Below are 14,957 nucleotides of genomic sequence, written 5' to 3' on the forward strand. Positions count from 1 at the left end.
CTTTTACATCCAGAAATTAACCCTTTCTCCTAGATAAAAAGTCTTATTTTCTGTCAAAAAAATAGGAAATATCAGTAATTTCTAAATTCATCTCCAAAAAATTAATGCCATCACTGTCCAAATCATCAAGACATAGGCAAAACATATTCAGTAAAAGAAATACTAGTATTTTTACTTTATCCAGTTCCTTCACTGCAACTTCTGAACTTTCCATTTATCCTAACATTCTACTAGTACTGTAGGTAGTGACACTTGTTATCCATGCTATCCTAACATTCTACTAGTACTGTAGGTAGTGACACTTGTTATCCATGCTATCCTAACATTCTACTAGTACTGTAGGTAGTGACACTTGTTATCCATGCTATCCTAACATTCTACTAGTACTGTAGGTAGTGACATGTCCACTTGTTATCCATGCTATCCTAACAACAGGTCATACTCTGATGACAGGTTTCCATTTTTATTTGTCAATAAGCTCATGCCTGGTAATAAGCCCATCCATGATATAAATTGCTGTTTAGTAACATTAAGTCAACATTGATTTGTATTCAAAGATAGAATGCTTTGGCCCTTGGCCTTATTGCAGTTGCTTGGTTACAGTTTTCCGTCTCCGTGACTCGTCCTGCCCTTGACCTTATTGTAGTTGGTTGGTTAGTTTTCCGTCTTTGTGATTCGTCCTGCCCGTGGCGTTATTGCAGTTGCTTAATTACAGTTTTTCGTCTCTGTGACTCGTCCTGCCCTTGACCTTCTTGCAGTTGGTTGGTTACAGTTTTCCGTCTCTGTGACTCGTCCTGCCCTTGGCCTTATTGCATTTGGTTGGTTATAGTTTTCTGTCTCTGTGACTCGTCCTGTCCTTGGCCTTATTTTAGTTGCTTTATTACAGTTTTCCATCTCTGTGACTCGTCCCCCCTTGGCCTTATTGCAGTTGCTTGGTTACAGTTTTCCGTCTCTGTGACTTGTCCTATCTCTAGGCATTGGATGTCAGTGTTCTGACATCTTATTGCAGGATTAGTTTGAAAATATATAAATCAGCTAAAGGAACATTCTATTAAAATTCATCACTGATATATTGCAGGATTTAATCTAGAATTAACTATTTATCCAAATTTCATCATCACAAAAGTTCCCTGTAACACATTCAGTTAAGAACTGCATAAGGAAGTTGTACATAATAAGCTTTACTAGAACTATTTATTGAAGTCAGATTCAAGATTTCTGATAAAAACTACAGTTAAAAAAGTCCTCTACTGGATAAATTTTCTAATTCAATTCATTTTTAAGTAAAGTATAATATGTCAGTGATCTACCCAAGAGCACTGGACATAAAAGTAGTCACCATCCCAAGGGCAAAATTTACCTTCTCAAGGGCATACCTTACAAAGGACACACCATTCTGAATATACCATAATATCTGTTATCACTTACAAAGTTAAAATCCATTTTTGTGAATTTCAAAGATGCAGGGAAATGTATAAAATTATTAAAAGGAAATTTTCACAAATCAGTATGATCTCATGAGAAATACTGATATCACTTCCACTCTGATCTAACTGTAAAATTCACTTAATAAATATTTCATGTGAAAAGTTTTATGAGCCAAAAATAATTTATATATTAACATCAACTTTGCCTCGTCCCTCAATACTCAACATTAAACTACAGCATTAATTTCCTGTGGTGAAAACATTTCCCCATTTTACTGGTTTTTAATACATATATTTAATATTCAACCTATTATATACCTGTCAGGTTCTTGTTCACATGTTAAATTACAATATATCCTATAATATGTATCAAACACTAGCTTTAATCCTGTACAGAAAAGACAAAAATAGTGGCTAGCACGTCTGTTCTTTTCATTTGAACATCTTTTAAGAAACCAAACTTACTTCATATATCACTCGGTGTTTTCTAACAAGTTGGACTCTTTACAAACTTGACAAATCTATTGATCATGACGCACAAACATAAAAACATCAACATTCTCTTTTATCTTAAAAAAAATCAGTCCCATTTAAGTGTACCTTTAAAACTGCCCAGTCATCCTGATGATGATTTTAACATGAAATTGAATATCTATAGTACCCAAGTGTAAAATATTAAACACTGACCTTGGTAGGACTTTAATTCCTAACTTTCAGTTTTTTGAAGAAGACTAGATTTAAATCCCATTTCAGAACAGACTTTAATATGCTTCACTAACTCAGTCAAATCACATTACAATGAACTAAACACAAATTTTATATATAAAAGAAAATGCACCTGTTTAAGATTTTAAAATCACAATTCTCATACAGTTTTTTTAGTTCAAGATGGCTGCAAAAATGTCTGGAGATAGCTTGGTATATACAACAGAATGAGCTTAGTCAGTCCCGTTTGAAAATTTGAAATACCAGTTGTCAGTTTGTCACAAAACAAATGAATGTAGGACAGACATGTTGTAGTATATGTGTAGGTCATGCTCTGATTCCTAGATAAGTTACACTTTTGTTTACAACTGTCCTGTTATTGGTAGATATCTGTTCATAGGGTGATTGTAATTCAGTATTATAGCTAATACACATTGAAGAAAAAGCTGTGTAACCACACTGTTTATTGAACATGCTGACAAGCACTATCAGCTTCATCACAATGTCAAACTGTCATGCACTATCCTACAACAAAACATACTGTTAATTAGCTAGACAATATACAGTAACATATCTTGTCATTTTTAGTACAACAATTTCATATATTTAAATTATTTTCAAATTATTCACTTAAGTAATCACTAAACCTTACAAGACATGGCAGCCTTATTTTTTACATTTTGTGAAATAATTCATATATGAATGTTAATGAGTTTTAATTGATTTATTTAACAGGTTTTACATCCGTTATTACAGCCTCTTGGTCTTTCAGCAGACAAAAGATAGAAAAATGAGTAGAAAGAGAAAAATATGAAGCAATGGGATATTACGATGAAATGTTAAATTAAATCAAGGGGTTTATCAGGGTATTTTTTTGCATTTTAAAATTTAAAAAAAAAATCATAAATTTGTTTTCTAGAAGTGCGAATTGGGAATTTTAGAGAAGCAAATTGGGAAAAATTGAACCTTTTTTGCGATTGGGAATAGGTTCGCTTTAATTCAGGCTAATATCTCAAACTTGTCACAACTCAGTCATGTGATACAGGAAACATCAAGAAAATACCAACATGGCAACATAATCATAATTCAAACTCAAATTCCATAAAACTAGGACAAATATAAGCAAAAGAAATATTTAAACAGATAATCCTGAAAAAGTACAAGGAGAATAAAACCAAGTGTTCTGGAGGAGTAAGTGTTTTCTGCTTTATCGACAATGCCCTCCATGTAAACCTTGGTCAATCCAAGTAAATAATGTCACATTCTCGAATGGGAACAAGGTATACAACCATAGAATCAACAGCCAAACTAACAAGCATCATACAGTCCAGCTTCATGTCACACAACAGAACCAACAGCCAAACTAACAAGCATCACACACGTCCAGCTTCATGTCACACAACAGAACCAACAGCCAAACTAACAAGCATCACACATGTCCAACTTCATGTCACACAACAGAACCAACAGCCAAACTAACAAGCATCACACACGTCCAGCTTCATGTCACACAACAGAACCAACAGCCAAACTAACAAGCATCATACAAGTCCAGCTTCATGTCACACAACAGAACCAACAGCCAAACTAACAAGCATCATGTCCAACTTCATGTCACAAAACAGAATCAACAGCCAAACTAACAAGCATCATACAGTCCAGCTTCATGTCACACAACAGAACCAACAGCCAAACTAACAAGCATCACACATGTCCAACTTCATGTCACACAACAGAACCAACAGCCAAACTAACAAGCATCACACATGTCCAACTTCATGTCACAAAACAGAATCAACAGCCAAACTAACAAGCATCATACAGTCCAGCTTCATGTCACACAACAGAACCAACAGCCAAACTAACGAGCATCAAAGACGACCAGCTTCATTTCACTCAACGGAACCAACATACAAACTAACGAGCATCACACACGTCCAGCTTCATGTCACACAACAGAACCAACAGCCAAACTAACAAGCATCACATCACACACACATGTCATGTCACACAACAGAACCAACAGCCAAACTAACAAGCATCACACACGTCCAGCTTCATGTCACACAACAGAACCAACAGCCAAACTAACAAGCATCACACAAGTCCAACTTCATATCACAAAACAGAATCAACAGCCAAACTAACAAGCATCATACACGTCCAACTTCATGTCACACAACAGAACCAACAGCCAAACTAACAAGCATCATACACGTCCAACTTCATGTCACACAACAGAACCAACAGCCAAACTAACAAGCACACGTCCAACTTCATGTCACACAACAGAACCAACAGCCAAACTAACAAGCATCATACAAGTCCAACTTCATGTCACACAACAGAACCAACAGCCAAACTAACAAGCATCATACACGTCCAACTTCATGTCACACAACAGAACCAACAGCCAAACTAACAAGCATCATACACGTCCAACTTCATGTCACACAACAGAACCAACAGCCAAACTAACAAGCATCATACAAGTCCAACTTCATGTCACACAACAGAATCAACAGCCAAACTAACAAGCATCATACACGTCCAACTTCATGTCACACAACAGAACCAACAGCCAAACTAACAAGCATCATACAAGTCCAACTTCATGTCACACAACAGAACCAACAGCCAAACTAACAAGCATCACACACGTCCAACTTCATGTCACACAACAGAACCAACAGCCAAACTAACAAGCATCATACAAGTCCAACTTCATGTCACACAACAGAATCAACAGCCAAACTAACAAGCATCATACACGTCCAACTTCATGTCACACAACAGAATCAACAGCCAAACTAACAAGCATCACACACGTCCAACTTCATGTCACACAACAGAAGCCAAACAGCCAAACTAACAAGCATCACACATGTCCAACTTCATGTCACACAACAGAACCAACAGCCAAACTAACAAGCATCACACACGTCCAACTTCATGTCACACAACAGAACCAACAGCCAAACTAACAAGCATCACACATGTCCAACTTCATGTCACACAACAGAACCAACAGCCAAACTAACAAGCATCACACACGTCCAGCTTCATGTCACACAACAGAACCAACAGCCAAACTAACAAGCATCATACAAGTCCAACTTCATGTCACACAACAGAACCAACAGCCAAACTAACAAGCATCATACACGTCCAGCTTCATGTCACACAACAGAACCAACAGCCAAACTAACAAGCATCACACAAGTCCAACTTCATGTCACACAACAGAACCAACAGCCAAACTAACAAGCATCACACAAGTCCAACTTCATGTCACACAACAGAATCAACAGCCAAACTAACAAGCATCATACACGTCCAACTTCATGTCACACAACAGAATCAACAGCCAAACTAACAAGCATCATACACGTCCAACTTCATGTCACACAACAGAATCAACAGCCAAACTAACAAGCATCACACACGTCCAGCTTCATGTCACACAACAGAACCAACAGCCAAACTAACAAGCATCACGCATGTCCAACTTCATGTCACACAAAGACTTGGAATATTTCTCACTGAGATCACCTTAAGTAGTTCTGAGAATTTGGTGACATAAAGACAAAAATCATTAATTATGAACATTTTATACCAGTGGTTTTCCCTATTTAGTATCAAAATTTATTGTAAGCGTCCTGAAAGTCACCTTTAGTTTAAGTAGGTCAGGCGTTGATCAGAATATCTCTGTAAGAGTTGGTGACAAAGAGACTTTGTGTTATCTTAATCTATGTTGACTTTCTTGTCTTCATTTCACCAATTTTGAAGTTTGATGATTTTTTTTACCCTTGGTTTTTTTTTCGAATTCCAAGGATTTTCATATATAATTTTCCAGACATTTCCTGACCCTAGATTTCATTAAATGGCTATTAATGATCAGACTTTCAACATATTGATGAAAAATTGCCACAGGAAAAGAACGATTCCTGAAACATGTATATACTATATATCTAATTTCCCACTCGTTGCATGACACATGAAGAACTCATCGACCAAAGTCATGTACCTAAGTCAGCTAATTATGGTAATCTGTCACAATCCATTCACTAAGTAGCCCGCAATGACATACCACAGCTAAGTATGTAGGTTTGTATCAACATGGTGATGGTGTAACGAAGTGTTAAAAGTGTCATTTGTAGATATTAGTACTAAGTTTGTATCCGTGCATTTCACCATAACAAAATGTAAAAGATTTTCTGTTCTAGATTGTCAGTTAGCTGTTAAGGATAAATAAAAGCAATCTATCAATGTTTAAAAAAAATTACAGTATAGCACACAATTAGGAAGGTGAACTCACTACAAAACTTAATAAACACAAACTTTAGGACAGCAATATACCCGACATATATCTAACCCCCTCCCCCACTCCAATAGAAACACTAGTAATGGGACAGTCATCTCCTGTATATGATATATATCATATATCTATATTCCCCCAACAATTTCTTCCTTTCTCTACTTTTCACTTCATTATTCACTTTGCAGGCTCAACTCATTTTCTATCTTTATTTGTGTGTTGATAGCTGTTAAACCCAGAATATAAATAACAAACACTGTATCTAAAACAGCTCTGGTAATTCTATGTAACAATAGGATGAGAAATGATTGACAGATAAGTGTGTAAGAAATGATGTGTTACCTGTATAAGGTGAGCAGATATATGTCTATAGATTAAATTACATGTGTTTATTACCTGTCAATGATGACTGATTAGTGACAATGATAGACTGTATAACAGGTGTAGGAGACAGATATATGGGAGGTAGGGCAGGGTTGTTTTCCTGGCTAACCAATATTAATAGAATCATTCTTATGTTTAAAATGATCTCAAATGAATACAAGACATTTAAGATGTACCATAACAACAAAGAAAATATCATAATGCAAAAATAATCACAGTCCAATTCAAATCCACATTCAATAAAACTAGGGCAAAATATGAGCAAAAGAAAGTACCAGGATAATAAGACCAGATGTTCCGGAAGAGTAAGCGTCTTTACCTTAATCAATGACACCCACCATGTAAATCTTGGTAAGTAATATGTAGTGTTCTGGAAGGAGAACAAGGGTTACAACAGTGGAACCAACAAACCAGGGGTACAACAGTGGAACCAACAAACCAGGGGTACAACAGTGGAACCAACAAACCAGGGGTACAACAGTGGAACCAACAAACCAGGGGTACAACAGTGGAACCAACAAACCAGGGGTACAACAGTGGAACCAACAAACCAGGGATACAACAGTGGAACCAACAGCCATACATTCCCCATTGGATTTAAATATTTCAAAATATGACTAATTTACTATGAGATATTGTTTAGTCCTTAAAATTATTAATATTCTTCCCTAAGAGAGATAAAAAAAATTTTTTCTTAAATGAATGAAAAAGAAGTGTGGCATATATCAACAAGTATCAATGAGAGTAAAATTTCAAGTTTCATTTCTTTCAACGAATTTTCACACAAATTTGACAAAGATTTTCTGTCTTATAATGATGTTTGTGATCAGAGCCATCCTTAAAGATGTGGTCTGTCACTATAGAAACACAATCAACAAATGGACACAGGACCTGACTCACTGGGTGGAGTTCTGTAGGAGTGGCTGGAACACAATCAATGACAGCACAGCCTAAGCTGAAGCATTATCTTATCATCCACTGTTATGTTGTACATAATACAGTCATGGCCTGTTTATCAAATTGATTGTACAGCTATAACTGGCAGCAGAAAAAAGACCGAGGAAAAAATAATTACTCTGATTAAGGCTTTGCTGTGCACTTAATGAAATATCTAGGTCCAGTAAACCCTTAAGGACTGGTCATAAACAAGTTCATTCAATATCTATAACTTGCTAGCTAATAAGGACTGGTCATAAACGAGAGGTTCATACAATATCTAAACTTGCTAGCTAGTAAGGACTGGTCATAAACAAGTTCACTCAATATCTATAACTTGCTAGCTAATAAGGACTGGTCATAAACAAGTTCACTCAATATCTATAACTTGCTAGCTAGTAAGGACTGGTCATAAACAAGTTCATTCAATATCTACAACTTGCTAGCTAATAAGGACTGGTCATAAACAAGTTCACTCAATATCTATAACTTGCTAGCTAGTAAGGACTGGTCATAAACAAGTTCACTCAATATCTATAACTGGCTAGCTAGTAAGGACTGGTCATAAACAAGTTCACTCAATATCTATAACTTGCTAGCTAGTAAGGACTGGTCATAAACAAGTTCACTCAATATCTATAACTTGCTAGCTAGTAAGGACTGGTCATAAACAAGTTCACTCAATATCTATAACTTGCTAGCTAGTAAGGACTGGTCATAAACAAGTTCACTCAATATCTATAACTTGCTAGCTAGTAAGGACTGGTCATAAACAAGTTCACTCAATATCTATAACTTGCTAGCTAGTAAGGACTGGTCATAAACGAGAGGTTCATACAATATCTAAACTTGCTAGCTAATAAGGACTGGTCATAAACAAGTTCATTCAATATCTACAACTGGCTAGCTAGTAAGGACTGGTCATAAACGAGAGGTTCATACAATATCTACAACTGGCTAGCTAGTAAGGACTGGTCATAAACAAGTTCACTCAATATCTATAACTTGCTAGCTAGTAAGGACTGGTCATAAACAAGTTCACTCAATATCTATAACTTGCTAGCTAGTAAGGACTGGTCATAAACAAGTTCACTCAATATCTATAACTTGCTAGCTAATAAGGACTGGTCATAAACAAGTTCACTCAATATCTATAACTTGCTAGCTAGTAAGGACTGGTCATAAACAAGTTCACTCAATATCTATAACTTGCTAGCTAGTAAGGACTGGTCATAAACAAGTTCACTCAATATCTATAACTTGCTAGCTAGTAAGGACTGGTCATAAACAAGTTCACTCAATATCTATAACTTGCTAGCTAGTAAGGACTGGTCATAAACAAGTTCACTCAATATCTATAACTTGCTAGCTAGTAAGGACTGGTCATAAACAAGTTCACTCAATATCTATAACTTGCTAGCTAGTAAGGACTGGTCATAAACAAGTTCACTCAATATCTATAACTTGCTAGCTAGTAAGGACTGGTCATAAACAAGTTCACTCAATATCTATAACTTGCTAGCTAGTAAGGACTGGTCATAAACAAGTTCATACAATATCTACAACTGGCTAGCTAGTAAGGACTGGTCATAAACAAGTTCACTCAATATCTATAACTTGCTAGCTAGTAAGGACTGGTCATAAACAAGTTCATTCAATATCTATAACTTGCTAGCTAATAAGGACTGGTCATAAACAAGTTCATTAAATATCTAACTTGCTAGCTAGTAAGGACTGGACATTAACCAGAGGTTCATACAATATCTGTAACTTCAAAAGTTGTTTTTCCTTTTTTAAATATCTGCTATACAAGTTTCTGAATTTCATTTTTTCTTTATATACGATATTCATCCAAGACGAGATGTACAGATTTAGAACAAAACCATTCTCTGTCACAAAATATGACCTACTAATTTATAAAACTATGGTGTGTATATACAATCCACACAATGATATGCAGTATTTGAAGGGCACTTTGAATCAAGATTTCCTAAAACAATGTGTCCAGTACATAAATCACTGTGTGTAACAGAGCTTAATCAATAACATATATATTATCAGGTTACAATCAAACTTCACTGACATCTAAGTGTATAACGGACTATATAATTGTCCACAGTACATTAGTATGTATATAAACCATGTTTAGCTAATATTGACTTAATATGTGTAAATTATTTGTAATTTTTTGTCTTGATTCCAATCAATGAATATAAATATTGACTTTGCTAAACAGATATATTTACATTTTTAGTAAAAGGAAACAAACTCACTTAAAACATTTCCTGAAATCAATTCTAGTTTTTATTTTCAACATGGGGTTATGACCTCATATTAGATATTAGTTTTTAAACCAGATCATTTCACAGTGTTTCATTATATTCAAATGCTCATTTCAATCTTGTCAAGCAATCAAATATAGCTGTAGGGTAGTTCATGTGCAGGAACTCTATCAACTGTAGCTGTCACAGAAACATTGTGCATGAGCTGTCAACTGATTTAGTAACAAACAACTACTTTTAAAGCCACACCAACCCTTATAAACAACAACATCAATTTGTGTAAATCTCAACAATTTTTTTCAATTCATCCTATTACATATAACATCCTAAACATATATTATTCACACATATGAATTACCCCTGCACATGCCAGGGATGTATCACACACCCATTTATCTCATGATCACATCCCTCCAAAAGCTTATTGTCTATCCCCAGTTTTTGTGCTTCCCAAACATTTTTTGGCATAACTTTGCTATGGTTGATTTTGGTGTTTACATTGGACATACTAAGAGCTAGGATGAGAGTGTTTCAATACAGGACCCGAAACTCATCATTTCCAGAAATGTTGTTCTGTGTTAAAATTATCAAGTCAATTAAAGTTTATTTTGGGGAACATTCATCAGCTTCTCTAGCCATCCTGGGGGTTGTTTTTGCCAATTCTTCCTTCTTACAATCTCTATCTATCACTAGCTGTACTGACAGGTGAGTATACCTGTTGAGATTACCTCTAAGTTTGTATACCTATGTCCCTATGGGTACTACATTACACAGCAGATGGATGAATATTGCTATAGTAACCCAAACATTGCCCTGTCACAGCACATGACCCCAGATACATACACAGCAGTACCTTCATTCAGTGGAAAAATTAACCTGTATTTTTTCAAACATCACAGGTTTATTTTCTAAGTTTTCTGCACTTCCAGTATCTAATGTCAAATCACATTTAAAACTTTTTTTTTCCTTTCATTTTTCCTGATCTAATCTAAATAGATCAATTAATTCACAATATTTCTCTTATTCAGCAGTTTGTTATCAGAAGTTCATCAAGACTTAACAAGACAAACAAGAAATCATTTCTTTCTTCAGACTTCCAATATTACTACAGGATTTTTTAGCAACACATGACAACTGACAGGTCAAATACTATGAAAAGTTTTTCTCTCTTACATTTCTCTTACATCAGGGACTTTGCCTATAAAACTGATTGGGGACTTTGCCTATAAAACTACCTCTTTAATAGATTGCACTTGACTTCCAATCAGAAACAGTCTATATTTTTACCCTATTCAAAAAAAAAATCCAAATGTGAAATTATTAAATTGTACTATGTATGATTTCCAAATTGAAACTAAAGTCACTCAATATTTCCCAAGTTGTACTTTAGTGACAAGAAAAAAATGTTATCCAGAAGGGCCTTCAATATACAGGGATGTTATTGTGTTCTAAAAGAAGCAAAAAATTAAGGAAATACAGTGCTGCAGGAGACTCCAAAAATGTAGCAATTTATTTTTAATGTTAGTGATAAAGTAGCCAGCAATTCTAGATCTGATGTGACAGATGTTTAATTTTGGTAATATACAGCTTAATATGTAGGTTAATATTAAAGCTGACAAGGCTAAACCTACAACTGACCTACTATATATATTGTATAGTAAACCATACCATATATGACAGGCTAACTAATGGTACATTTGTGTTAGAGGTAGCTTAAGGGTAATGGGAAAGATGTCACACATCATTCTCCATTCTGTGATGTAATTGCTCTGTCGGACATAGATAAAACCTCAGGGCCTATTTCATCTCATGTTCAATATTTGTTGCAAATTGTACATCAGTTGTTCAGTGTTTTGCAGAAAATTATAACAAATGCAAGATCTGTCTTAATTGATATTTCTATTTAGATATTTGTTTTATCAGTTACATTGTAAACCTAACTGTTAAACTGAATGAGATGATTATTGCCAACACCAGTATATATCATGTGTAATTTTGAAAGTTTATAAACAATTCGGTCAAAATACTTACTTGAAACACACATCAAAACAAGAAATATTTATTCAGTTCATAGATACGTTTGAACTTTGTTACAGAAATGACTGACTCGCTGATGATTCTATCTGTATCCAAGCTATAACAATTTACGACTGTCTGTTACTTCCTATTAAAACTGAGTAACATGTCATGGGACTAGTTTAAACGGTTTGAGAGTTTAATAGCCTGTTTATGGCCTATCCATGTGTCCAGACATCAAACTACATTTATACAGTTGGGGCCAGAGCTGGGTAGAAACTGCAGACATACTTTAAGAGTTAGTAACAGCTAATGGTATTTAAGTCAGGGGTTCAGATTTCAAGCATACCACTGGTCAATTTATTCCGCAAGTAAATTATCACCATTTGGATCAAATTCTGTTAAACCCATCAATTTGCTTGGTAGCCATTTCTATTAAGGACAGAAACTTTGAATTTTCAGCCCCATTTTCTTACAATTTTAATGTAATTAGTCAAGCCCACTTTATCGTCATACAGACCATCAAGAAATGGTGCAGCAATTGTCTGGGATAAAAATTCTAAGTGTGCAAATAGACTGGTAAATCTTCACCTCAATGACAAGGTTCATTGAATATTTGATTAATGACACAATGAATGATCCTTGAAGTGAAATGCCAAAACAACTCCATGTTCCACTGACACCTCCCCTTGATAGTTGATACAAGTTCAAAGGATTTCAGAGTAGAATTTTGTTTCTTCAAGTCCAATCTAATACATGGATGACCCTATATCATCTTGATCAGCTCTTAAACTGAAGTTTTGTTGTCAAAGTTTTTCGTCTCCAGTGAAAGACCAATATTTTGTCTACAGAAAAATTTTAACTGTAAACTGACAACTTCATTCTAAATGTGATATATCCAGGACAAGGTTCTCCAAAAGTCCTGATTTAAAAGACTCAACTCAATCAAAAATATTAAGAAAAGCTTAAACAGGTGTTTGAATCAATAACATCAAATCATGTATAGGTATTTTTTCTTCAGTCCATTATAGTCAGACAAAAATTTTGAAATCACCACAAATCTACTGAGAGTCACAATGTTTTACATCCACTTCTTATGAAGATTAATGTATATCAAGTGTATTTACCATGACCAATACATTTATGACATTCAAGGTAAGTTTCGGGTAAGACTCTTTCCCTGGGAGATAAAATATCTAAAGGACCTACCTTATCATTTATCTTCACAGTTAGTCACATTAATAACTGAGGCTTGAGAGAATTTTGAATATACTGTTCAAATAAACAATTATATCTACAAACTTTGCACAGTTGAAGTTTGATATCTTCACTTGCTCAACCAAAATATTTTGGAAGTGAAACCATGCTAAGTACCCTGAGCGATATTTTACAATCATTTTCATGATTTTTGTAACACTACTTGGACAAATAGTTTCTATAAACCTTTATCTGATGCATTGTCAACTATTTTGTTTCAGATATTCAGTTTGTTTTTGTCCCCTAATTTTAAAGCAGTCTGCTACAAAGGGAACAAAATGGCTTTTAAATAGACATATATAAGTGTACTTTGTCATAAAGTTATATTATTACAAAGCAAAGTTAAAACAGTATTGTATTTGTATGAATTTGCTGGGTTTTTTTCAAATAACTGAATCAAAATTTGAAATATGTTGTTTTTGTGGGGTGTTTTTTAGTTTCACGAAAAATTGCAATGAAACTTCCTAGTCGCTAAACTTTAATACATTTTTACTGTCTGTGTATCTTTTTATATGAACAATGGCAAACATAATGAATAAATAATTATTTTGTCTAACCGACAACCCTAACCTTAGTCATAACAACGCAGACAGCTTAATAGGACAATACTTATTGTCAGTGTACAGTAGATTCAAACTTTCTATTAAACATCGTGCAGTTTGAATCATTTTATCTCCTACAGGTCAACAGTTCCATTCAGCCCAGCCAAGGTTGGCAAATGTAACTGGGCCTATATCTCCGAACAGGTGCCCGTTCCTGAGGAAGCGGTTTTCGTTATTTTTTTAATATTTGACTGTCGGATCAGGTTTTCGCTTCTTGATAAAGTTCTTCTACAAACATACAGTATTAAGTGACATTAACACGTTCTGGTTTAATCTAGAGAAAAATAACAGTTGTGTGTAGGTTTAACCAAGCGAAACACTCCCAAAACAGACGCTATTTTTATCATATGTAGACGACATAACCGGCTGTTCGACATGACGGTGTTGATTTAGCACATGTCCCGGAAAACTTACCTTTGACAAACAGCAAAACTGCGACAGTCGTATAAAGACAAAACTGCAATAATTCCATTGTACTAGTTTTCCTAAGATCCATGTCGAAAAAGCTTGTTTGAAAGTTCTTTGCTGCTCAATTCAAATTCACAACACATCCGCCATCGTTTGAGTCACTTCCCGAAATGCCCACAATGCAGTTCGGCTCAGGTAAAACTATCCACCTGAGATTGTCTGAGGCCCCATCGGGGACATTGTTATGGACATTTTCGTGCAATCAATAAAAAAAAATCGATTTTTTTAAAATCCTCTCTTTGCCATAACAGTTCTTTAAAAATCGTTCTAATTTATACGAATGACTGCTGTTAAGGTAAAGAAAGATAGCTCAGCATATTTATTTTGTTGATGATAAAAATACCCTTCTTTGACCTCCGGAAGGTACAACATAGGAAGCTGTAATGAGTAACACTCGGTGAGCGATGACTGTCAACTTGAATATTTAGATCGATAGTCAGCCAAACATCTAAATTATTCTGAAATACTGTCTAAATTTATTGAGTAATATTTTGGAAACGCATGAAATCCAGCTGAGTTTAACTGACCTGAAGCACATGAATCATGTTTCTTTTTTTATTTG

At 34.9% G+C, this 14,957-nt stretch overlaps 1 protein-coding gene across 1 annotated transcript in view; it reads right to left on the minus strand.

Annotated features, from left to right (window-relative positions):
• LOC132551856 (carcinoembryonic antigen-related cell adhesion molecule 5-like) overlaps positions 1 to 14,423 on the minus strand; it is a 37,963-nt gene extending 23,540 nt beyond the window's left edge. The window contains exon 1 of the mRNA XM_060215999.1: positions 14,342 to 14,423. Coding sequence (XP_060071982.1) covers positions 14,342 to 14,423 — 82 coding nt within the window. The remainder of the gene's footprint in view (positions 1 to 14,341) is intronic.
• Positions 14,424 to 14,957: the final 534 nt, after the last annotated feature.

Source organism: Ylistrum balloti, unplaced genomic scaffold (assembly GCF_031769215.1).
Source record: "Ylistrum balloti isolate Yb309-2 unplaced genomic scaffold, AGI_CSIRO_Ybal_v1 Utg370222, whole genome shotgun sequence".
NCBI classification, from domain to species: Eukaryota; Metazoa; Mollusca; class Bivalvia; order Pectinida; family Pectinidae; genus Ylistrum; species Ylistrum balloti.